General features: G+C 39.7%; 1 protein-coding gene across 1 annotated transcript in view; it reads left to right on the forward strand.

Moving 5' to 3' along the window:
* The window catches only part of SH3GL2 (SH3 domain containing GRB2 like 2, endophilin A1), a 204,220-nt gene that overhangs the window by 156,529 nt on the left and 23,351 nt on the right, over positions 1–24,340 (forward strand). Inside the window, exon 3 of the mRNA XM_061199083.1 lies at positions 2,123–2,195. Within this exon, the coding sequence (XP_061055066.1) occupies positions 2,123–2,195 (73 nt within the window). The remainder of the gene's footprint in view (positions 1–2,122; positions 2,196–24,340) is intronic.

Genomic DNA, 24,340 nt, shown 5'->3' on the forward strand with positions numbered 1-24,340 from the left:
CAAAAGAATGTGGTACAGGGTTCACATGTGGGCAGACATCTCTTAAATAGGAATGCTTTTTGAGGTAATTTTATACCATGATGGCCTCATAAGAAAAAATGTTTCCTCTATTAATCACAGTAGTAGCAAGCTCCTTACACACACAGTAATATGACTACCATGGAAGGGGAAATTATTAAGTATTGAAAAACAAAGCTGAAAGATAAAATCTTCTGGTTCTGGTTTGGTTTCTGATTATGAAAGAGAAGAAGGCTTACACAGACATAGAAAACAAATATATGGATACCAAGGGGAAAGGGGTGGGGTGGGCGGAATTGGGAACTGGGATTGACACATATACAGTACTGATACTATGTATAAAATAGACAACTGATGGGCACATACTGAATAGCACAGGGAACTCTACCTAATGCACCGTGGTAACCTAAGTGGGAGGCAAGTCCAAAAGGGAGAGCATATCTATATGTGTATGGCTGATTCTTTTGTTGTGCAGTGGAGGCTAACACAACATTGTAAAGCAGCCATACTCCAATAAAAATTAATTAAAAAAAAAAAAAAGAAAGAGAAGGAGGCTTGCCCCATCCATAAAAGGTTGATTTTGTATGTAGGTGCAGTAGGTTACAGAAAAATTGGAATTGAGGGAGGAACCCTTGAACTCTAAAGAAAACAACAAAGTCTCCTTGAACTTAATTGAGATCTGATATTCTGCCATCAAAAGTTAATTCCCTTCATTCATACTTACGTATTCCATGTACATACCTTGGATAGGAGGATGTGCTAATTTTCAGTAGTCATTTACCCTGCAGAGTGAATGAATGGACCACACGTGTTGATAAGAAAAGGATTTCATGGGGGAATGTAGAGAGGACCTCATTGCATGGCCTCTTCATGTGGGAAAAAGGGTGCAACAGAGAGAGGACATGGTGACCTGCTGACCATTCAGAATTTTGCAAGGATAGACTCTAGGACCAAGATTTTAATTTAGAATTAACCAAAAGTTCAAGAACTGATTAGAAGTGTTTGCTCAAGATTTTTATGTACTTGGGATGTTCTCAGAAGTTAAATAAAAACTTTCCCTCTCTTACTTGAACAAGCAGAGTCGATGTTGCATGTTTCTTTCTTTAGAGCAGTGAAACATGCCACCATGCCTGGCCCTCTGTAGACATCCAGTAAATGCCTCTGGGGTAAAATATGTTTCATAGCTCCACCTTATTTTTTTTAAATTTATGTTTATTTTATGCTGAATTTATTCCTGAGTCATATATTTTTGTTTCTTCAGTTTCTTTTGGGACATCTTCTTCTTCTCTGCAACCTCCTCTTCAGGTTTAGGTACAATTTGCTCTTTTTCAATAGGGATCATCATAGTGTGGCAGAGAGGGCTCAGGTAGGGGTTAATCCGTCCATGAGCTCTGTAAGTCCAGGGCCCATCTCGGATTCTGTTCACCTGGATGTGCTCGATGCCAGAGACGCTACATGAAAACCCTTAAGTGTAACTTTACTCTCCGCATTTTTAAGCATGTGCGGCAAAAAATTCACTCTTTTTTGGGTCATGGACCCTCTGTCCAGCCCCAGTCTTTGACCTGGATGGATACACCAGCCAACTCCAACATTGTAATGATGGAATAGCATTCATTGCTTCTGTAAAGTGACATCTTTCAGAGACTTGGTGGCTTTTTGGATATGCACACCCTCTATGGCCTGGCCAGCTTCATGGGTGTTCTTAAAGTGAACGTGAAGATTTGAACCTCTTGATTTGCAAGATTTTGTGGGGTTTTCTGTGTCAAGTGAAGAGTGAACCATTCTCAGAGACCACCTCAGGCAACTTACAGTGAGAGGAAGCTATATCCACCTTATTTTACCAGGAGGTAAGGAAGTATATTTTGAAACACATTTTAGGAAATTAGTAGTTTCCTTTTCGGGTAAATGGGCTTTCCAAGTCTTGATGGAACACAGCTGAGTGCAAAGCCAGTGTTACTTCTGGCAGCTCTGTGAGCCCCTCATCTTCCACCGCAGGACTTGTTGCTCTGTTGTACCACCAGTGGTTGTATATATACTCAAGCAAAAACTACGTTTCTAAAGCTAATAATTTGCATCATTTAGAATATTTATTTTCTCATTTCAGAAAGTGGATGTCACCAGCAGGGCTGTGATGGAAATAATGACTAAAACAATTGAGTACCTTCAACCCAATCCAGGTAAGGGCTCGTTTTACACTTGCAGGGGTATCCCTCCAGGTAACTTTTCGTTTCTCTTTGGTAGACAGGCTAGGTTTGGTGCGCTTCTGCTTGCTCTGTCCTCCCTTCTGGAAGTTCAGTGGCTTCAGGTGGAGCATTTCGACTGGGAAGGGAGGACTTTTTAGGTTCACACTGCAGTAACTGGAGGCTTCTGTGATATTTTATCTGACTGTAGTGTAATTAACAAATAGCACTGTGTGGGCAGCGTGGGTGGCACATGATGTCAGGGTAGCTGCAGGCTGTTATTAACTGAGCACTAATTTGAAAGGGATTGTAAGAAAGAAAACTGGGAGGATTTTCAGATAAAACATAGTAATTCACCAAAGGTGTGAAAAAGTAGGAAGTTGAACGGTTTTTGTGAAATACAGAGGGTTTCCGTCCATACGCATCACTGAAGTCTTTGGAGGGTTGTTCTTTGTTCTGATTTTTCTCCAAGCACATCACAGATCAGCACTTGTCCTTGCTAACCTCTTACACTCTTAAGAGAAGGGAGTTATAGTAGAGATAATGGAGCTGTACCTCGAAAAGAGAGCCAGGCAGAAGTGGGGTGATCTCGAAGAGCACAAGGTGTAACAGAGCAAAGCAGCTGGTAATATAGACCTCCTCAGCACTCTTCCTGCAGAGCAGTTCCTAACTGCAGAGTATAGAAACTTGAAGCAAGGTTGAATATATTTAAGTAAAACGTATGAATACTGGGAAAACTGCGTATCTTGAGACCAGTTTCTTTGGGAGTTTCAGGCTGAGATTCTTGTGTCTTTGGTGGTCCTAGGGGAGATGGTTCAGGCACTGTGTCAGCCCCACTGTGTTTGGATTCTGAGCATTAATGGGTGAGAAATAAGAAAAGGAAATAATGTGGGATAAGAGGAGGCAGACAAGCACAGTCAGTGCTGACCAACTCCCTACTGCCTTTTGCTGCTGGCTGCAGCTTTCACTCAGCCCAAACTGCGGGAATAACATTCTCAGTTTTTTTTAAAAACTGCATCAGAGATGGGATTATGTGAGGAAGGAAAATATTGAAGTAAGTGATAAGCCATAGGAACCAGGCATTTAACTGATAGTAGACCAAATTGTTGGCAAATTAGGCAACGAATAGCAAAAATGAAGTTTCCAATTTTTGATTGCAGCCTTCTTCATGACCTCTGTATTCCACAGAGATTCAAGGATCTCTTATCTAAGAGATCTTCACCTGTTCCTAAGTATTTAAACAGCTGTGATAGGTCAGTTTTGAAAAGAGAATTGCTCGCCCCAAGTCTCACGGTAAGAAGTCATTGTTTAGGGAAGGACGTTTTTGTCTTTGTCTTTGAGTAGAACCTTGAAGTGCTCCCTCATTTCCCGGGATTTACACATGAATGGTGCTAGGATTACTTAGCCCTGCTGTTGTAAGGCTAATATATATTTTTTAACATCTTTATTGGAGTATAATTTCTTTACAATGTTGTGTTAGTTTCTGCTGTATAACAAAGTGAATCAGCTATACAAATACATATATCCCCATATCCCCTCCCTCTTGCGGCTCCCTCGCACCCTCCCTATCCCACCCCTCTAGGTGGTCACAAAGCACGGAGCTGATCTCCCTGTGCTATGCGGCTGCTTCCCACTAGCTATCTATTTTACATTTGGTAGTGTATATATGTCAGTGCTACTCTCTCATTTCGTCCCAGGTTACTCTTCCCCCTCCCCGTGTCCTCAAGTCCATTCTCTACGTCTGTGTCTTTATTCCTGTCCTACCCTTAGGTTCATCAGAACCAATTTTTTTTTTTTAGATTCCATATATATGTGTTAGCATACGGTATTTGTTTTTCTCTTTCTGACTTACTTCACTCTGTATGAAAGACTCTAGGTTCATCCACCTCACTACAAATAACTCAATTTCGTTTCTTTTTATGGCTGAGTAATAGTCCATTATATATATATGTGCCACATCTTTTTTATCCATTCATCTTTCGATGGACACTTAGGTTGCTTCCATGTTGTAGGACTAATATTAAATGTAGGGAAGGAGAGGGAAAATATAGTATTTATTGAGCACTAATGCATTTTCAGTATGTCGCTAGTTATATACACTGTCTCCTCTCTAAAAATAGCTGTTTTTTTCCTGATTATAAAAAGGAAACGCAGTTGAAAAATTCATAGTATAGCAAAGAAACTAAAAATCCATGAACACAGATCTTTGGTGGGGACCCATCTCTGTTCCTGAGTATAATGGAATTCAGGTGTATGGAGGTATGCTGTGCTGAATAGGATGTCCCTCAAAATCCAGGGCTCTCCAGAACCTCCAAATGTGACTTTATTTGGAAATAACATCTCTTGAGATGTAATCAGTTAATGACCTTGAGATGAACTCATTCTGGAGTTAGAGTGAGCCCTAAATCCAACTACTGGTGTCCTTATAAGAAGAAGAGAAAACACAGAGAGACACAGGGCAGAAGGCCACGTGAAGACAGAGGCCAAGATCAGAGTGATGCTGCCACAAACCAAGGAATGCCGGGAGCCACCAGAGCTGGAAGAGGCGAGGAAGGATTCTCCCAGAGAGCCTCAGAAAGAACCAACCCTGCTGACACCTTGATTTCAAGTGTCTTGAACTGTGAGAGAGTAAATTTCTGTTGTTCTAAGCCACACAATTTGTGGCAATTTGTTATGGCAGACCTAGAAAACTAATATAGTAGGCTAGCCTAATTTTCCTCAGGAAAAACAAGGGCCAGAGAATTTAAGAAACTTTCCCAAAGTTACACACCTAGGAAGGGATGAAACCAGGATTGGAACCCAGGTCTGATGCCCCCGAGCCCAGGAACTTTCCATTGCACAGTCCTGCTTCTGAGAAGAATGGGTTCTTCATTTAGGTGCAAAGCGTCCTTTACTTTCAGAGTGGATGTGACAGAAATCCAGAAAGGGAACAAATTGTGGGGTTGAGACTTATTTTTATTTTAATAAAAAATATAACAGGAGGAGGTAATTGGGGGAGATTTGAATTTTTAGAAATGACGTATTTTTAACAGAATCCTGAATGTGCTTATTAGCTACCAACATATTGGTTTTATGGCTATTTAAAAATTGAATGAACATCTGCCACCAAGGAGAACAATTAAGGCCATCACCAGGCAGTCACAAGTTGGTTTCAGAAAAGCAGTTATATATGGGCAGGCCACATATTTATACAAATAAGTGTCATCTAGAAGGGTCCAGAATAAAACAAAATTTCATATGCTCATTCTTCAGAATTTAGACAATTTGTGTTTAATTGGCTTATAATAGATATGACTTAGTTCCTCCATGAATTTCTTGCCCTGAGAGCAGACATTGGCTAGAGCTCCTGAAAGGTGGCTGATCCAGTACACTTGTTCAGAATCCAAGTGTCCTTGCGAAGGGGACACAAGAATCTAGCTAACACCCAGAGGCTCCCAGTCCTTGGGCACAGAAGAGCAGAATATTCCCGAACTCATGCTGTCTGATAAATGCTTTGACCACTCAGCCTCCCTGTGACCCCAGAAACTGGGTCAACCAATACGGATCACTGGCTTCTGGTCCTGAATAAGCAAGATCTGGCCAGGGTCAGGATAGGGGCTTATGCAAAGTAACAGATTTGCCTGGACAGGCCAGTAGGATCTGTGGAAATTAATGCTTTGAGGGTACTTTGAGAGTATCTTGTATTTGATTCATACTCTAGGATGCATTCTGGCTTTCAAATCTTGTGGTTATGGAGCATACATATCTGTATAGTCTTGAAACTCAATTCCTATTGAAATGATGACCAAAGAGAGTTGGATTACTTTTCTTGAATCTGTAGCTGTGCTCTGTGTAGGCCCCCCATCTGCTCTTGCCCTCCTCCGGAGTGATATTTTAAAAGGCAGACCTGATCATGTCATCATCTTGCACAAAACCCTTCAATGGATTTTTCACTGCTTTTAGGATTAAGTTTTACCATTTTTAACAAGGCTCAAAGGGCCCTCCCTACGTGGTCAGCCCTGCCCTTTCCCCTCACCCTTGCCAGACAAACAGTCTCCTCAGGTCCAGCATCAAGGGCATTTAGAAGCCTTCCAGAAGCCCTGACTGCATTAGGTTCCACTGTCAGTGACCCTCTCATGATCCCAGCTGCTTTCCCCTGGTGGCACATGCCACACTTACTGTAATTGCATGGTGTGTGTGCTTTGGTTTGTCCTCCTCTCTAAGGACAGGGCTCTGCCTGTCTTATTCCCACCATCTCCCCATATGCCCCCAGGCCCCAGCTCAGTTCCAGGCAGCCCGTGACATTTGGATATTTGAAAAAATGAATTATGAAGCACAGTTGATAGTCAGTGGCTAATGTGGTAAAACTGCTATAATGTAAAGGAGAGAAGGAGAAACTCTTCCTTTCCCCTAACCCATCAGCTCTACCCATGTAACCAACATTTATCAAATGCATTTACTTTTATACAAGGACCTATGCAATTCTAGATGTAGTGAGGGTAGATACAGAACCAAGATTGGGCCCCTGCCCCCTGGGACCTCACAGTCTAACAGCATAAAGTATGTATACTCTGAGGAGAGCTGCCCAGAGGCCTTCATGGCTAATTCCTTCTGGAAATTCCAGCTAACTGATGAAGGGAGGAGGGGTGAGTGGGGTCACAGGCCTGCAGGTGTGGCCTTCAAAGGCGGGGCTTTCGAGGACATAGAACAGAGAGCTGTAAAGTCTTTCAGCTTGGACTGTGAAATGATTCTGACAGGAACAACATAAACCAGTACAGATTTCCAAGCTGCTTAGATAAGAAATAATTTGAACTTGAGAAGTCCTGTGTACTTCTACTGATTGTGAGCCCCTATTCTCATGGTTTCTAAGAGCAAAGATCATCGGAGAAGATATAAATCAGTTTTCTTTTAATAAATTTATTTATTTTATTTTATTTATTTATTTAAGGCTGCACTGGGTCTTCCTTGTTGTGTGCAGGCTTTCTCTGGTTGCGGCGAGCGGGGCCTACTCTTCACGTTGCGGTGCACGGGCTTCTCATTGCGGTGGCTTCTCTTGTTGTGGAGCACGGGCTCATGGCACACGGGCTTCAGTAGTTGTGGCACATGGGCTCAGTAATTGTGGCATGTGGGCTCAGTAGTTGTGGCTCGCTGGCTCTAGGGCGCAGGCTCAGTAGTTGTGGTGCACGGGCTTAGTTGCTCTGTGGCATGTGGGATCTTCCCAGACCAGGGCTCCAACCCGTGTCCCCTGCATTGGCAGGCAGATTCTTAACCACTGTGCCACCAGGGAAGCCCCAAATCAGTCTTCTTATATGAGTATTCTGATGCCTTGTGGGGGGAAAATAAATCAGCAATGTCCAATAGGAATAAGATGCAAGGCACATGTGTAATTTTGAATTTTCTAGTAGCCATACTAAAAAAAGTAAAAAAGAAAGGTAGAGAAGAAGCAAGAAGAACTACAGTCCTGCAGCCTGTGGAACAAAAACCACATTCACAGAAAGATAGACAAAATGAAAAGGCAGAGGGCTATGTACCAGATGAAGGAACAAGATAAAACCCCAGAAAAACAACTAAATGAAGTGGAGATAGGCAACCTTCCAGAAAGAGAATTCAGAATAATGATAGTGAAGATGATCCATGACCTCAGAAAAAGAATGGAGGCAAAGATTGAGAAGATGCAAGAAAAGTTTAACAAAGACCTAGAAGAATTAAAGAACAAACAAACAGATGAACAATACAATAACTGAAATGAAAACTACACTAGAAGGACTCAAGAACAGAATAACTGAGGCAGAAGAACGGATAAGTGACCTGGAAGACAGAATGGGGGAATTCACTGCTGCGGAACAGAATAACGAAAAAAGAATGAAAAGAAATGAAGACAGCCTAAGAGACCTCTGGGACAAAATTAAATGCAACAACATTTGCATTATAGGGGTCCCAGAAGAAGAAGAGAAAAAGAAAGGGACTGAGAAAATATTTGAAGAGATTATAGTTGAAAACTTGCCCAATATGGGAAAGGAAATAGTCAAGTCCAGGAAGCACAGAGAGTCCCATACAGGATAAATCCAAGGAGAAACATGCAAGACACATATTAATCAAACTATCAAAAATTAAATACAAAGAAAAAATATTAGAAGCAGCAAGGGAAAAACAACAAATAACATACAAGGGAATCCCCAGAAGGTTAACAGCTGATCTTTCAGCAGAAACTCTGCAAGCCAGAAGGCAGTGGCAGGACATATGTAAAGTGATGAAAGAGAAAAACCTACAACCAAGATTACTCTACCCAGCAATCTATTCAGATTTGACGGAGAAATCAAAAGCTTTACAGACAAGCAAAAGCTAAGAGAATTCAGCACCACCAAACCAGCTCTACAAAAAATGCTAAAGGACCTTCTCTAGGCAGGAAACAAAAGAGAAGGAAAAGGCCTACAATAATAAACCCAAAACAATTAAGAAAATGTTAATAGGAACATACATATCGATAATTACCTTAAATGTAAATGGATTAAATACTCCCACCACAAGACACAGACTGGCTGAATGGATACAAAAACAAGACCCATATATATGCTGTCTACAAGAGACCCACTTCAGACCTAGAGACACATACAGACTGAAAGTGAGGGGATGGAAAAAGATATTCCATGCAAATGGAAACCAAAAGAAAGCTGGAGTAGCAATTCTCATATCAAACAAAATTGACTTTAAAACAAAGACTATTACTAGAGACAAAGAAGGACACTACATAATGATCAAGGGAGCAATCCAAGAAGAAGATATAACAATTGTAAATATTTATGCACCCAACGTAGGAGCACCTTAATACATAAGGCAAATACTAACAGCCATAAAAGGGGAAATCGACAGCAACACAATCATAGTAGGGGACTTTAACACCCCACTTTCACCAATGGACAGATCATCCAAAATGAAAATAAATAAGGAAACACAAGCTTTAACTGATACATTAAACAAGATGGACTTAATTGATATTTATAGGACATTCCTCCCCAAAACAACAGAATACACATTCTTCTCAAGTGCTCATGGAACGTTCTCCAGGATAGATCATATCTTGGGTCACAAATCAAGCCTTGGTAAATTTAAGAAAATTGAAATCGTATCAAGTATCTTTTCCGACCACAATGCTCTGAGACTAGATATCAATTACAGGAAAAAATCTGAAAGAAATACAAACACATGGAGGCTAAACAACACACTACTTAATAACCAAGAGATCACTGAAGAAATCAGAGAGTAAATCAAAAAATACCTAGAAACAAATGACAATGAAAACACAACGACCCAAAACCTATGGGATGCAGCAAAAGCAGTTCTAAGAGGGAAGTTTATAGCTATACAGGCCTACCTTAAGAAACAAGAAACATCTCAAATAAACAACCTAACCTTACACCTAAAACAATTAGAGAAAGAAGAACAAGAAAACCCCATAGTTAGCAGAAGGAAAGAAATCATAAAGATCAGATCAGAAATAAATGAAAAAGAAATGAAGGAAACAATAGCAAAGATCAATAAAACTAAAAGCTGGTTCTTTGAGAAGATAAACAAAATTGATAAACCATTAGCCAGACTTATCAAGAAAACAAGGGAGAAGACTCAAATCAATAGAATTAGAAATGAAAAAGAAGTAACAACTGACAGTGCAGAAATACAAAGGATCATGAGAGATTGCTACAAGCAACTATATGCCAATAAAATGGACAACCTGGAAGAAATGGACAAATTCCTAGAAATGCACAACCTTCTGAAACTGTGATTAAAAATCTTCCAACAAACAAAAGCCCAGGACCAGATGGCTTCACAGGCGAATTCTATCAAACATTTAGAGAAGAGCTAACACCTATCCTTCTCAAACTCTTCCAAAATATTGCAGAGGGAGGAACACTCCCCAACTCATTCCACGAGGCCACCATCACCCTGATACCAAAACCAGACAAAGATGTCACAAAGAAAGAAAACTACAGGCCAATATCACTGATGAACATAGATGCAAAAATCCTCAACAAAATACTAGCAAACAGAATCCAACAGCACATTAAAAGGATCATACACCATGATCAAGTGGGGTTTATTCCAGGAATGCAAGGATTCTTCAATATACGCAAATCAATCAATGTGATACATCATATTAACAAATTGAAGGAGAAAAACCATATGATCATCTCAATAGATGCAGAGAAAGCTTTTGACAAAATTCAACACCCATTTATGATAAAAGCTCTGCAGAAAGTAGGCATAGAGGGAAATTTCCTCAACATAATAAAGGCCATATATGACAAACCCACAGCCAACATTGTCCTCAATGGTGAAAAACTGAAACCATTTCCACTAAGATCAGGAACAAGACAAGGTTAGCCACTCTCACCACTATTATTCAACATAGTTTTGGAAGTTTTAGCCATAGCAATCAGAGAAGGAAAAGAAATAAAAGGAATCCAAATTGGAAAAGTAGAAGTAAAGCTGTCACAGTTTGCAGATGACATGATACTATACATAGAGATTCCTAAAGATGCTACAAGAAAACTACTAGAGCTAATCAATGCATTTGGTAAAGTAGCAGGATACAAAATTAATGCACAGAAATCCCTTGCATTCCTATACACTAATGATGAAAAATCTGAAAGTGAAATTAAGAAAACACTCCCATTTACCACTGCATCAAAAAGAATAAAATATCTAGGAATAAACCTACCTAAGGAGACAAAAGACCTGTACTCAGAAAACTATAAGACACTGATGAAAGAAATTAAAGATGATACAAATAGATGGAGAGATATACCATGTTCTTAGATTGGAAGAATCAACATTGTGAAAATGACTCTACTACCCAAAGCTATCTACAGATTCAGTGCAGTCCCTATCAAACTACCACTGGCATTTTTCACAGAACTAGAACAAAAAATTTCACAATTTGTATGGAAACACAAAAGACCCCGAATAGCCAAAGCAATCTTGAGAAAGAAAAACGGAGCTGGAGGAATCAGGCTCCCTGACTTCAGACTATACTACAAAGCTACAGTAATCAAGACAGTATGGTACTGGCACAAAAACAGAAATATAGATCAATGGAACAGGATAGAAAGCCCAGAGATAAACCCACACACATATGGTTACCTTATCTTTGATAAAGGAGGCAAGAATATACAGTGGAGAAAAGACAGCCTCTTCAATAAGTGGTGCTGGGAAAACTGGGCAGCTACATGTAAAAGAATGAAATTAGAACATTCCCTTACACCATACAAAAAATAAACTCAAAATGGATTAAAGACCTACATGTAAGGCCAGACACTATCAAACTCTTAGAGGAAAACATAGGCAGAACACTCTATGACATAAATCACAGCAAGATCCTTTGTGACCCACCTCCTAGGGAAATGGAAATAAAAACAAAATTAAACAAATGGGGCCTAATGAAACTTAAAAGCTTTTGCACAGCAAAGGAGTCCATAAACAAGACGAAAAGGCAACCCTCAGAATGGGAGAAAATATTTGCAAATGAAGCAACTGACAAAGGATTAATCTCCAAAACGTACAAGCAACTCATGCAGCTCAATATCAAAAAAACAAACAACCCAATCCAAAAATGGGCAGAAGATCTAAATAGACATTTCTCCAAAGAAGATATACAGATTGCCAACAAACACATGAAAGAATGCTCAACATCATTAATCATTAGAGAAATGCAAATCAAAACTGCAATGAGATATCATCTCACACCAGTCAGAATGGCCATCATCAAAAAATCTAGAAAAAATAAATGCTGGAGAGGGTGTGGAGAAAAGGGACCCTCTTGCACTGTTGATGGGAATGTAAATTGATACAGCCACTATGGAGAACAGTATGGAGGGTCCTTAAAAAACTAAAAATAGAACTACCATATGACCCAGCAATCCCACTACTGGGTGTATACCCTGAGAAAACCATAATTCCAAAAGGGTCATGTACCAAAATGTTCATTGCAGCTCTATGTACAATAGCCAGGACATGGAAGCAACCTAAGTGTCCATCAACAGATGAATGGATAAAGAAGATGTGACACATATATACATTGGAATATTACTCAGCCATAAAAAGGAACAAAAGTGAGTTATTTGTAGTGAGGTGGATGGACCTTGAGACTGTCATACAGAGTGAAGTAAGTCAGAAAGAGAAAAACAAATACCGTATGCTAACACATATATATGGAATCTAAGAAAAAAAATAAATGGTCAGAAGAACCTAGGCCAAGATGGGAATAAAGATGCAGACCTACTAGAGAATGGACTTAGTAGAGGATAAGTCCATCTAGTAATGGACTTACTAGAGGATAGTAGGTCCTTACTAGAGGACCTACTAGAGGATACAGGGAGGGGGAAGGGTAAGCTGGGACAAAGTGAGAGAGTGGCATGGACATATATACACTACCAAACATAAAATAGCTAGTGGGAAGCAGCTGCATAGCACAGGGAGATCAGCTCAGTGCTTTGTGACCACCTTGAGGGGTGGGATAGGGAGGGTGGGAGGGAAGGAGATGCAAGAGGGTAGAGATATGGGGACGTATGTATATGTATAACTGATTCACTTCGTTATAAAGCAGAAACTGACACACCATTGTAAAGCAATTATACTCTACTAAAGATGTTAAAAAATACAAAAAAATTTAAAAAAAAAGAAAGCAGCAAGGGAAAAATGACAAATAATATACAAGGGAACTCCCATAAGGTCAACAGCTGATTTCTCAGCAGAAACTTTACAAGCCAGAAGGGAGTGTCATGATATACTTAAAGTGATGAAAGGGAAGAACCTACAACCAAGATTACTCTACCTGGCAAGGATCTCATTCAGATTCGATGGAGAAATCAAAAGCTTTACAGACAAGCAAAAGCTAAGAGAATTCAGCACCACCAAACCAGCTCTACAACAAATGCTAAAGGAACTTTTCTAAGTGGGAAACACAAGAGAAGAAAAGGACCCACAAAAACAAACCCAAAACAATTAAGAAAATGGTCATAGGAACATACATATCGATAATTACCTTAAACGTGAATGGATTAAATGCTCTAACCAAAAGACACAGGCTTGCTGAATGGATACAAAAACAAGATCCATATATATGCTGTCTACAAGAGACCCACTTCAGACCTAGGGACACATACAGACTGAAAGTGAGGGGATGGAAAAAGATGTTCCATGCAAATGGAAATCAAAAGAAAGCTGGACTAGCAATACTCATATCAGATAAAATAGACTTTAAAATAAAGAATGTTACAAGAGACAAGGAAGGACACCACATAATGATCAAGGGATCAATCCAAGAAGAAGCTATAACAATTATAAATATATATGCACCCAACATAGGAGCACCTCAATATATAAGGCAACTACTAACAGCTATAAAAGAGGAAATTGACAGTAACACGGTAATAGTGGGAGACTTTAACATCTCACTTAAACCAATGGACAGATCATCCAAAATGAAAATAAATAAGGAAACAGAAGCTTTAAGTGACACAATAGACCAGATAGATTTAATTGATATTTATAGGACATTCCATACACTTTCTTCTCAAGTGCTCATGGGACATTTTGCAGGATAGATCACATCTTGGGTCACAAATGAAGCCTCAGTAAATTTAAGAAAATTGAAATCATATCAAGCATCTTTTCTGACCACAACGCTATGAGATTAGGAATGAATTACAGGGAAAAAAACATAAAAAACACAAACACATGGAGGCTAAACAGTACGTTACTAAATAACCAAGAGATCACTGAAGAAATCAAAGAGGAAATCCAAAAATACCTAGAGACAAATGACAATGGAAACACGACGATCCAAAACCTATGGGATGCAGCAAAAGCAGTTCTAAGAGGGAAGTTTTTAGCTATACAAGCCTACCTCAAGAAACAAGAAAAATCTCAAATAAACAATCTAACCTTACACCTAAAAGAACTAGAGAAAGAAGAACAAACAAAACCCAAAGTTAGCAGAAGGAAAGAAATCATAAAGATCAGAGCAGAAATAAATGAAATAGAAACAAAGAAAACAATAGCAAAGATCAATAAAACTAAAAGCTGGTTCTTTGAGAAGATAAACAAAATTGATAACCCATTAGCCAGACTCCTCAAGAAAAAGAGGGAGAGGACTCAAATCAATAGAATTGGGCAATTGGGATTGACATGTATACACTGATGTGTATAATGATGACTAATAAGAACCTGCTGTATATAAAATAAATAAAATTAAATTAAAAAATTTTTAAAAAGGTAAAATTGATTTTAATAATATTTAATGCAGTATATCCAAAATTTTAACTGATATTAAAAATCATTGAAAAATTTTACCTTTTTTTTTCTTATACTAAGTTTTGAAATTTGGTGTATGTTTTATACATACAGTACATATCTGTTTGGACTAGCCACATTTCAAATGCTCAATAGCCCCATGTGACCATTGGTTCCCATAATGGACAGCACAGGACTAGATAGTTTGCCATTCTAGCTCTGTATTATATTTTGATATGTGTTTGATGTTTAGCTTTTTGGTTTATATATATTGATGGTTGATTTTTCCAGTAGAGAAATGGACTCTTGATTTTTGGATCAGAATATCTTTAAGTTGTTTTTTTGTCCATTTCTTTCAGCATTCTGCAAATCCGTTTCATGGCACTGTAGTGGAGATCTTCCCCTGACATAGAACTGTAGGCATGGTGTGATTGGCTGGCTGTGTTTCCTTCCCAGCCTTAGCAGAGTGGTGATGACAGAGACCTTTTTAGTGTGCACTGAAAAGTTATTCTGATCCTGATGTCATCATCCTATATAAACTTCCAAGATGTGTAGATAAAAAGCAGTTTAAACATGAAAAACATCGTGCGTCAAGGTTTGGTTTTCTAAAGAAATGCTTTTCCCTTGAATGCCTACACGGTCTGAGGTTGTCCACATGCCTGAGATTGGGACATTAAGTCAGGGTCATTAAATGTCTATTCAGAACTTCTTAATAATAATTTAAAATCTCATTTGTGGAATGTTGCCTGTAGAAATAAAAGTTAGCTCTATTAATTTTAAAATATCTCATTAATCCCTGAAAAGCTATTACATCAAAATTATTATATTTCTTTCTCATGGGCTGCCCTCTTAATCATCCCCTTCCAAAGATGCATAAATAAGATACTTGGTGGCAGTAGAGCTGAAAATCAGTACATATATTGTTTGGCATTCGTGTCTCAAATACTTGCCTCCGAAACACACTGAATTTGCTGTATTTCGTGGAGGACAGGACTTGAGTCGTGTTCATCTTCTTGTCTTTCAGGGCTCTTAGCATTGTGCCTGGTGCATTGTTTGCCCTCAATATGTCTATTGAATAAGTGCACGAATGAATATATCCATCCTTTACTTAAAGAATAAAGGATTTGTACTGCGTCTAATAGCCAGTGCTTTTGCTTTTCTAAATCCTGACACTGAAAAATAATGGAAATGCATAAGGACAGATTACAGAAGATTACTTGGCACTGGCTGTTTCCTCTTCCTGAAGTGCCCCAACTGCCCTGGCAGGTCACCTCCTGCCTTCTTAGTCATCCTTCCTACCTCAGCTTAAATACCCTGGGCCCCCTGTCTAAATCAGGTCCACTCCACTGTCCTCATGACACCTTGACTCGAGTCCCCTCCATAAATCTCTCCAGTGGTTCCCCATTTAGAATAACATTGAAAGTGCTCAAGGTCCGATGATCTGACTTCATTTCCTGAAATCCTACAAATCTCTGTCTCACTCCGTCTGCACCAGTGTCCCCGGCCTTCCCATTGCTCCTCTCACCCACACACCACCCTCATTCCTGGGACTGTGCCAGGCCATCTGCCTGAACCACTTGTCTCCAGGTATTCCCCAGGTCTTCACTCAGGTCTCTGCTCTAATGTCACCTTATTTGTGTGGCGTTTCCAACCATCTTGTTTAAAACATCACCCTCTAAGCCATTTCCCTGTTTTGTTTTCCTTCGTGGCACTTGTTACTACTTAAACTTTTATTCTGTATTTACTTGGTAAGGTGTGGCTTGTCTCTGCCACTAAAATGCAAGTGGCCTGAGTGTAGGATTGTTGTTCGTACATTGTAGTCAAAGAGCCTGTTCTCACCTTTTATTGTACTTATCACAATATTTACTTTCATAAGGTGTTTTTATTTGTTGCTGATCCTCAGTCATGCTCAGGTCGTTCCTGCCTCAGGGTCTTTGCACAGGAAGTTCCTCTGCCTGGAATACTCTTCTCCTGGCTCCCATTATGGCTGTTCTTTCTTGTCACTCCACCTCCCTATGGAGTCCTTCCCTGGCCACTCTTTCTGAAATAGCCTCTCCCTACCACTCTTATATCCCCTTCTAATATCCCGTCACCATTTTAAATTGTCCTCTATTTTATTTATTTTTTTTTTAAAAATCATCTACCCATCACCTACATCTCCCATCTAGAATATAATGTCCACAGGAGTAAGGACTTTGTCCTGTTTATTATCCCTAATGTACAAATAGTGACCTCATTATTTATTGAATGAATGCTGTTTATCTCTCCCATTGTATCATAAAATCATCATCAAAGACAAGGAATATGTCTGTTTTCGTGTGTGTGTGTGTGTGTGTGTATAACCTAGCACAGTAGTGCTTATTAGGTGCTTAATTTGTTGAATGAGAGAATCAAATCATGTTAATCATATTTGAGCTCCATGTATAGGAGTTGCTAAAGTTTCAGATGGAGTTATTGTCTGCAGACCTGAATAGGCCAGAATCAGAGCTGTTACTCTGTATGATACCTACTTGGTGTCATGTGCAATTAATACATTTCACAATTGCTTTTGAAAAAGTGTAGAAGTGCATAATCTCATGTTTAAGATCATTGGGATGAAGCTATTGACAGCACATTCATATTTACATAGATAATAGTTGTTCCTATTTTCAGATTAGAAAGCTGAAGCTTCAAGAGAGATTAAATAATTTGCCCAAAGTCTTGCAGCAAAAGAACCAGAATTCATATTCACATATGGCTGTCTCCCTGGTCCATTTTGTCTTTATTGCCATATGCTACAAAATATGAAGACACATTCAGTCTTGATGTGTGTGTAGAATACACTCGAGTGGCCCCTAATGATTCTCATCCTTTGTAATCCCTTCCCTTTGAGTGTAGGTGGGATCTGTGACTTACTTTTAACCAGTAAAATATGGCAAAGGTAATGGGATCACCACTCACCACTCCCTTGGTTAGGTTACATTACATGGCAAAATTGTGGGCTGTTACTCCCATGATCACATTACATTATATAAAACTTTCTTAGCAGCTAGAGTGAGAGGGATTCTCCTGCTGGCCTACGAGAAGCAGACTGCCATGTTGTGACTGTCTTAGAAGAGGGATGAGTGTCAGGGAGCTGGGGATGGCCTCTAGCCAACAGCCAGTAAGAAGCCAGCGCTGTCAGTCAAAACCACCACAGGGAAGTGAAATTTTGTCAGTAACCCAAGGGAGCTGGGAAGCAGATTCATTGCCACTGAAGCTTCCTGATAACAAGGCAGGCTGGCTGACACCTTGAATTGAATATAGCCTTGTGAGACCCCAAACAGAGGACGCAGTTAAGTTGTACCTGGACTTCTAACCTACAGAAACTGTAGGGTAATAAATCTGTGGCTTGAAGCCACTGAGTTTGTGGAACTTTGTTACACAGCATGGAAAACTAATACAGTATGGCTGTTTGTTCCCCAGCCAGAGCTCCTATTTCAAGCATATCACTGTCTGCTGGGGCCAACAGGTCATTTGCCCTTATCACTTTTGGCTCCTTAATATGGAAGCAGGAAGTAGATGGGGAAAACCTGTCATCTCTTTTCAGCTTTGGATGAAGTCTCCTGAACCCCTCAGGGAGAGGTAGGACAAGTCCACTCTATGCTAAGACTGAAGATCTCTTTGAAACATGTGACAGTGAAAAGCATTTGGTACAGTGCCTGGCACTTTATAAGGGCTCGAGAAATGTCACTCACCTTCTCTTCCCAGTGGTCTGCAGCCCTACCTCAGGGTATCTCAGGGGCTTACCCAGCAATTCCTCCACAGGTAAGGCCTCCAGGGAAAAGTCCCACTGTAGGACCCTTCCCACAAGAATATCATAGTTCGATCTGCTCCAAAAACCTGACGAAGCAGAAGCTCATGATGTTAGCGCACAGAGGATTGTGTACTTTTCAAATATCAGGAACTGCTCCTGTGATGTAATTGCCTGCTTTCCCAGGGCACACTGTGAGACCTGTGCTGGCGTCTTATAACACCCCATGCGGAGGTAGGAGATGTTTGCTGTCCCATCTCACGGGTTCTTGAGGGCTGCTGACTGTGTATCACGGCTGAGTGTCTTAAAATACTTCCCCACTATTTCCCACTCAGCAGGGGCACACAAGAGCTTTGCTACCTTGGAGAGAAGTGTTTTATAAATACCATTATTTGGGTTGAGAGTAGTATGATTCCCTGCGACAAGTACATATTTGTATAAATCAGCAGGCAAAGCTTCCTCTTCCCTTTCCTCAGTCCCTTCTAATATTGAACTTCAAAAGCAACTGCAAAGGTTTGAGGTTATTTACCTAAGTCCTAATTACCATATAAATCTTTTGTACCCTTTAATAATTGTTAGTGTGCAAGGCTAGGAAACATGTTGCTCACAGTACAAGGCATCAGAGAGATCATTTTAGACTTGCAAATATTCTGAGATTTCATCCGGAAAAATTAGGCCATTATACACAATCATCACAGGTTGCCAGTGTGAAATATATGCTAAAATGTTACTTATTACATACATTTTGTTGCAAGTATTAAGCCCCAAATCTAACTTAGTGTGATTTGGGGATTTCTATTCATATCCCAATTGTAATCTCTGTAAAAGACTTTACAAATTTAGTTGATGTAATTCAGACTTAACTTTTTGCTCCAACTAAAGATATCATTGAGCTTTGATCGATAATAAAGAGGTAAGTAGATTTTTAGCTCTTGGTGACTATTTCAATGAAATGGGCATGAACTACAGTTTTTTTTTTTTTTTCCAGTCAAAAGAGGGAAAGGGAAGAAAAGACTAACATTTATTTACTGCCTGCTTTGATTACATATATCACTTCATTTCACCATCACAACAATTCTGTTACTAAGTATTAGTATCTCTTGCTTATAACCAGGAACAGTGAGATTGCGGTAAACCTTCTCTTCTCAGCAGAGCTACAGTGAACCCTGTCCTTTTATCCCTTTGACAGCACATGCCCTTGCATTAATTAGTAGGGAATGATAATAGATTCCATCACAGAAGAATGCAGTTCTAATTTTTTTATCTTCAAAAAGAGGCTATATTTTCACATCTAAATATCACTTTTGTCCTCTCAATTTTAACAATGCTTGTTCACAATATTTGTTGTATTTAGTAATTAACTTCCCTATTGAAATTTAATAACTTTCTACAAGACGGGAGAGTAAATTACCTTCTTGTTTTCTTTGAAATATCTATTTGATCTTTTAAAAAAATTCTTGTTTTTGTAAAGATCCATACACAGAAACCAGATCATTAGGAAATAGTCTGGCTGTAGTGTTCATTCTTGTAGGAAAAAAAACTGAATAAAGGAGGGATTAAAAAAAGAATAAAGGTAAAATCTTTACATTGGAGGTTTAAGGTAAGACCTATTGGTTTTGATCTCCAAGAGGGTTTTGCAAAGGACGAGTTTCCTTGGTTTTGAAAATTTACATTAAGGTTCTGTGTACACTGGGATAGATACCATGTACTCATTTGCAGGTGACTTAGTTCACTTATCCTAGTGGATTGTAGTGCATGTATGAGAGGCTGTTAGATTTGAAAGGCATTACAGACATCAGGTAAGCTGGTCTTCTTAGGTTCGAGGTGAGGAAGCAGAGGGTTAGGTGGCTCGCCCAAGGTCGCGCAGATGGAGAGACCTCCAGTCTCCTAACTCTGGTGCAGCACTCATCCTGCTTCCTGAGTCACAGCATGTATCACACTTCTTCACCTCTGCATTTTCAAACACCTAACAAGTGTAAGTATAGCTAGAGCTCTGCATCTTGCTGCTGACATGTCTTAATTTGACCTATTTTAATGAAGAAGTAATAAAGCAGCCAGAGTCAGAGTGGCATTCTGGGAGGAAAATGGGCTTTTGAGACACAGCTAGGATTCAGTTTTTGCTCAGCTTCTTGTTGCTGTGTGTCCTTGAGCAAGTACATCATTTCTTTCTGCTTCATTTTCCTCATCTGTAAAATGGAGAAGCCGAAGCTGTCTCTCGTATTTTGGGGAGGATTAAAGAGATGATGTATGTGAATTACACATAGTAGATATTTCTGAAATGATAGCTATGAGATGAAATGTCATCGTGATCTTCAGTTATTCAAAGATATTTCAGGGCTCTTTCTAAAATTTCAGACCAGATGGTAGCATTTATGAAGACTAGTACAAGTCATTAAGCATTTGTCTGCTAAAGCTCTCTGCTCTTTGAGGCAGCTAGGTTTGTTTTCTGTAAGGTAGGTAGAGATGAGAAAGGAATTAAGTCCCTAAAAGAAGTGAAAGGTTTCTGAAAAATTTATTCCCTGTCTTTGGCCTTCCCTGATGGACGCTAAGTCCATTAGGTTTCCCCTCTCAGTCAGAACATGAAGATGTGACTTGGAATGCTGTGGCCACATCTTCTGCCTGAGTGTGTCAACTGCCTTCATCAACACTAGCCAGGGTCGGGGTGGCTTTTATTCTTCCCTGTTGTGACAGACAGATGCCCTGTCACTATGTATTTTTATTTGAAATTTCCCAGTTGAAGAGAGAAGGAAGCTACTCTTGAGAGCATTATACAGCAGTTTAAAGCAGGTTGTACTTTTTTTAATTTACAGAAGGTCTTTTGCCAAACACTCCTGTCATGATCATTTAGCGGGGAAGAGAAAGATGGGGTGCAGACTTATCACTCATCCCTGCCCCCTTGCAGTGAACACTCATTTTCACCACCCTGTTCCCCTTCCCCCCCCCCGACCTGTGCTCAGATTTGTGGTGGGCCTCTTCATTCCAGCTTTCTGTTCCACAAAGACTGCTGTAAACCTTGATTTTGAATTATAGTTAATGAAACTAAAAAAAATAAAATAAAATGACATCAGAATTGTCTCTCCTTTTTTTTTTTTTTTTCCCCCACTTAGGAAAAAGAGCGCTCCATCTTTTGCCATCGCTGTCTTTGGGATCAACCCCTCTTTAGAAAACACCACTTTTGCCTTGTCCTCAGAGGCTTGGGATCCGCTTGTCCTGACATTTCACGGAACCTTTCTAGAAAAGCAGTGTCAAGGGTTTTCCTACAGATGTCTGTCAGATCGTCAGCGCCCACTCACATGAGTGTGCTGCAGCCTGTTTTAGAGATGTAAAAGGAAAACTACTGTTCTTTCCCTACACTCTACCCGCAGAACACTTCTGACACTAGATGAGTACGTTTTTCTCCCTACACCAACCAGTTCTCTGACTCGACCAGGGGGTCATACAATTCAACTCAGTTCTGACACTATCTACCTGGAGCTGGCATCAGGTAAGGGCTCAGTCCCACAAGACTGCTCCAATGTCAGATGCCTCCGCTGCTTCTGACCCCCTCCTTGGGTTTGCTAATTTGCTAGAATGGCTGACAGAACACAGAGAAACGCTCATTTCATGTTTACTGGTTTATTATAAAGGAAATAACTGAGGAACAGCCAAATGGAAGAGATGCATAGGGCAAGGTATAGGGAAGAGGCTTTCGTAAATGTGAGAGAATTTGTTTCTATTGTTGAAAGTCACCCAGTTTATGGTAACTTTGTTATAGCAGCCCTAGGAAAAGAATACAGACAGTAATAAAATACTTATTTAAAATTGCTCCAGAGTCCCTGCAACACTCACTTTCAGGGGGTCTTCATTGGCCCAGCCAGCCAATTTGTCCCACATGGCTCGATAAGGCGTCCCCTGACATAGCATTCACTTAGGAGAATATTAAGGTAGGAAGCACAACATGCCAGCAGGGCAATGTCATGCATTTTCTTCAGTGGGGGTTCTCTCAGCAGTTTAGACAGCAGTCAGGGGTTATTTCTGGCTCCCCAAGGGAGTCTAAATTCTGTTTTTGCCTCATAGTAACTTATGAGAACTTGGGCAGATTTTCCAGTCTCCCTGAGCCTCTGCATCTTCACCTTGTGGATGCAACCCAACCCTCTCTCCACAGTGGGAATGACACAGTGAGATCCACAGGCTGGTGGTGGTGGTGGTGAAGATTAAGTTTAAATGTTTATGTGCACCACAGTGGGCTGAAGATGACAGGCCCCAAAGAGAAGAGGGGTCCGGCGCATTAGGAACTTAATGCACATTTGCTATTTTCTGTCATCCCTTGAAGCTTCTAACTCAAATTAGTGATTTCTAAATACATAAGGTTTCAAAACATGAAGATTTTTAAATCTTTATAATCTTTAGGTCACATGCTTTCCAACTTCTTAATAATTATCTGCCAGACCTTGATCAGCCTCTTTTTCCCTCAGCATATCCCATCTAATCTGCTTCCCTCATAATTAATTCCTCATTATGCCAAATCTGAGCTAGTATTTTCCTCAAGGTTTTTACGAGCCCTGTCACACACAAACCCTTCTAGAAAACTGTGTGGCTAAAAAGCCATTAATAAACTCTCCTTCTGTGTGTCATCTTTGGAGAAATGTCTGTTTAGGTCTTCTGCCCATTTTTTGATTGGGTTGTTTGTTTTTTTGTTGATGAGTTGTATAAGCTCTTTGTATATTTTGGAAATTAAGCCCTTGTCGGTAGCTTCATTTGCAGATATTTTCTCCCATAGGTTATCTTTTCATTTTGTTTATGGGTTTTCTTTGCTGTGCAAAAGCTTGTGAGTTTGCTAGGTCCCATTTGTTTATTTTTGTTTTTATTTCTATTGCCTTGGGAGACTGACCTAAGAAAACATTTGTATGATCTATGTCAGAGGATGTTTTGCTTATGATCTCTTCCAGGAGTTTTATGGTATCATATCTTTATGTTTAATTCTTTAAGCCATTTTGAGTTTATTTTTGTGTATGGTGTGAGGGTGTGTTTTAACTTCATTGATTTACATGCGGCTGTCCAACTTTCCCAGCACCACTTGCTGAAGAGACTTTTTCCCATTTTATATTCTTGCTGCCTGTGTTGAAGATTAATTAATCATAGGTGTGTGTTGTTTTTTTCTGGGCTCTGTGTTCTGTTCCATTAATGTCTGTTTTTGTGCCAGCACCACACTGTTTTGATTACTGTAGCTTTGTAGTATTGTCTGAAGTCTGGGAGGTTATGCCTCCTGCTTTGTTCTTTTTCCTCAGGATTCCTTTGGCAATTCTGGGTCTTTTATGGTTCCATATAAATTTTAGGATTATTTGTTCTAGTTCTGTAGGAACTGTCATAGGTAATTTGATAGGGATCACATGAAAAGATGCTCAACATCTCTACTTATTAGAGAAATACAAATCAAAACTACGATGAGGTATCACCTCACACCAGTCAGAATGGCCATCATGAAAAAGTCTACAAATAACAAATGCTGGAGAGAGTGTGGAGAAGAGGGAATCCTCTTACACTATTGGTGGAAATGTAAATTGGTGCAGCCACTATGGAAAACAGTGTGGAGGTTCCTCAAAAAACTAAAAATAGGGTTGCCATATGATCCAGCAATCCCACTCCTAGGCATAAACCCAGATGAAACTATAATTCAAAAAGATACATGCACCCCGTATGTCATAGCAGCACTATTTACAATAGCCAAGACATGGAAACAACCTAAACGTCCATCAACAGATGAATGGATAAAGAAGGTGTGGTATATATTTATATACAGTGGAATACTACTCAGCCATCAAAAAGAATGAAATAATGCCATTTGTAGCAACATGGATGGACCTAGAGATTATCATACTAAGTGAAGTCAGAAAGAGAAAGACAAATACCATATGATATCACTTAAATGTGGAATCTAAAATACGATACAAATCAGCATATCTACAAAACGAAAACAGACTCACAGATATAGAGAATAGACTGTGGTTGCCAAGGGGGAGTGGTGGAGGAGGGAAGGAATGGGAGTTTGGGATTAGCAGAGGCAAACTATTATATATAGAATGTATAAACAACAAGGTCCTACTGTATACCACAGGGAACTATT

The sequence above is a fragment of the Eubalaena glacialis genome, chromosome 9 (genome assembly GCF_028564815.1).
Source record: "Eubalaena glacialis isolate mEubGla1 chromosome 9, mEubGla1.1.hap2.+ XY, whole genome shotgun sequence".
Classification (NCBI taxonomy): Eukaryota; Metazoa; Chordata; class Mammalia; order Artiodactyla; family Balaenidae; genus Eubalaena; species Eubalaena glacialis.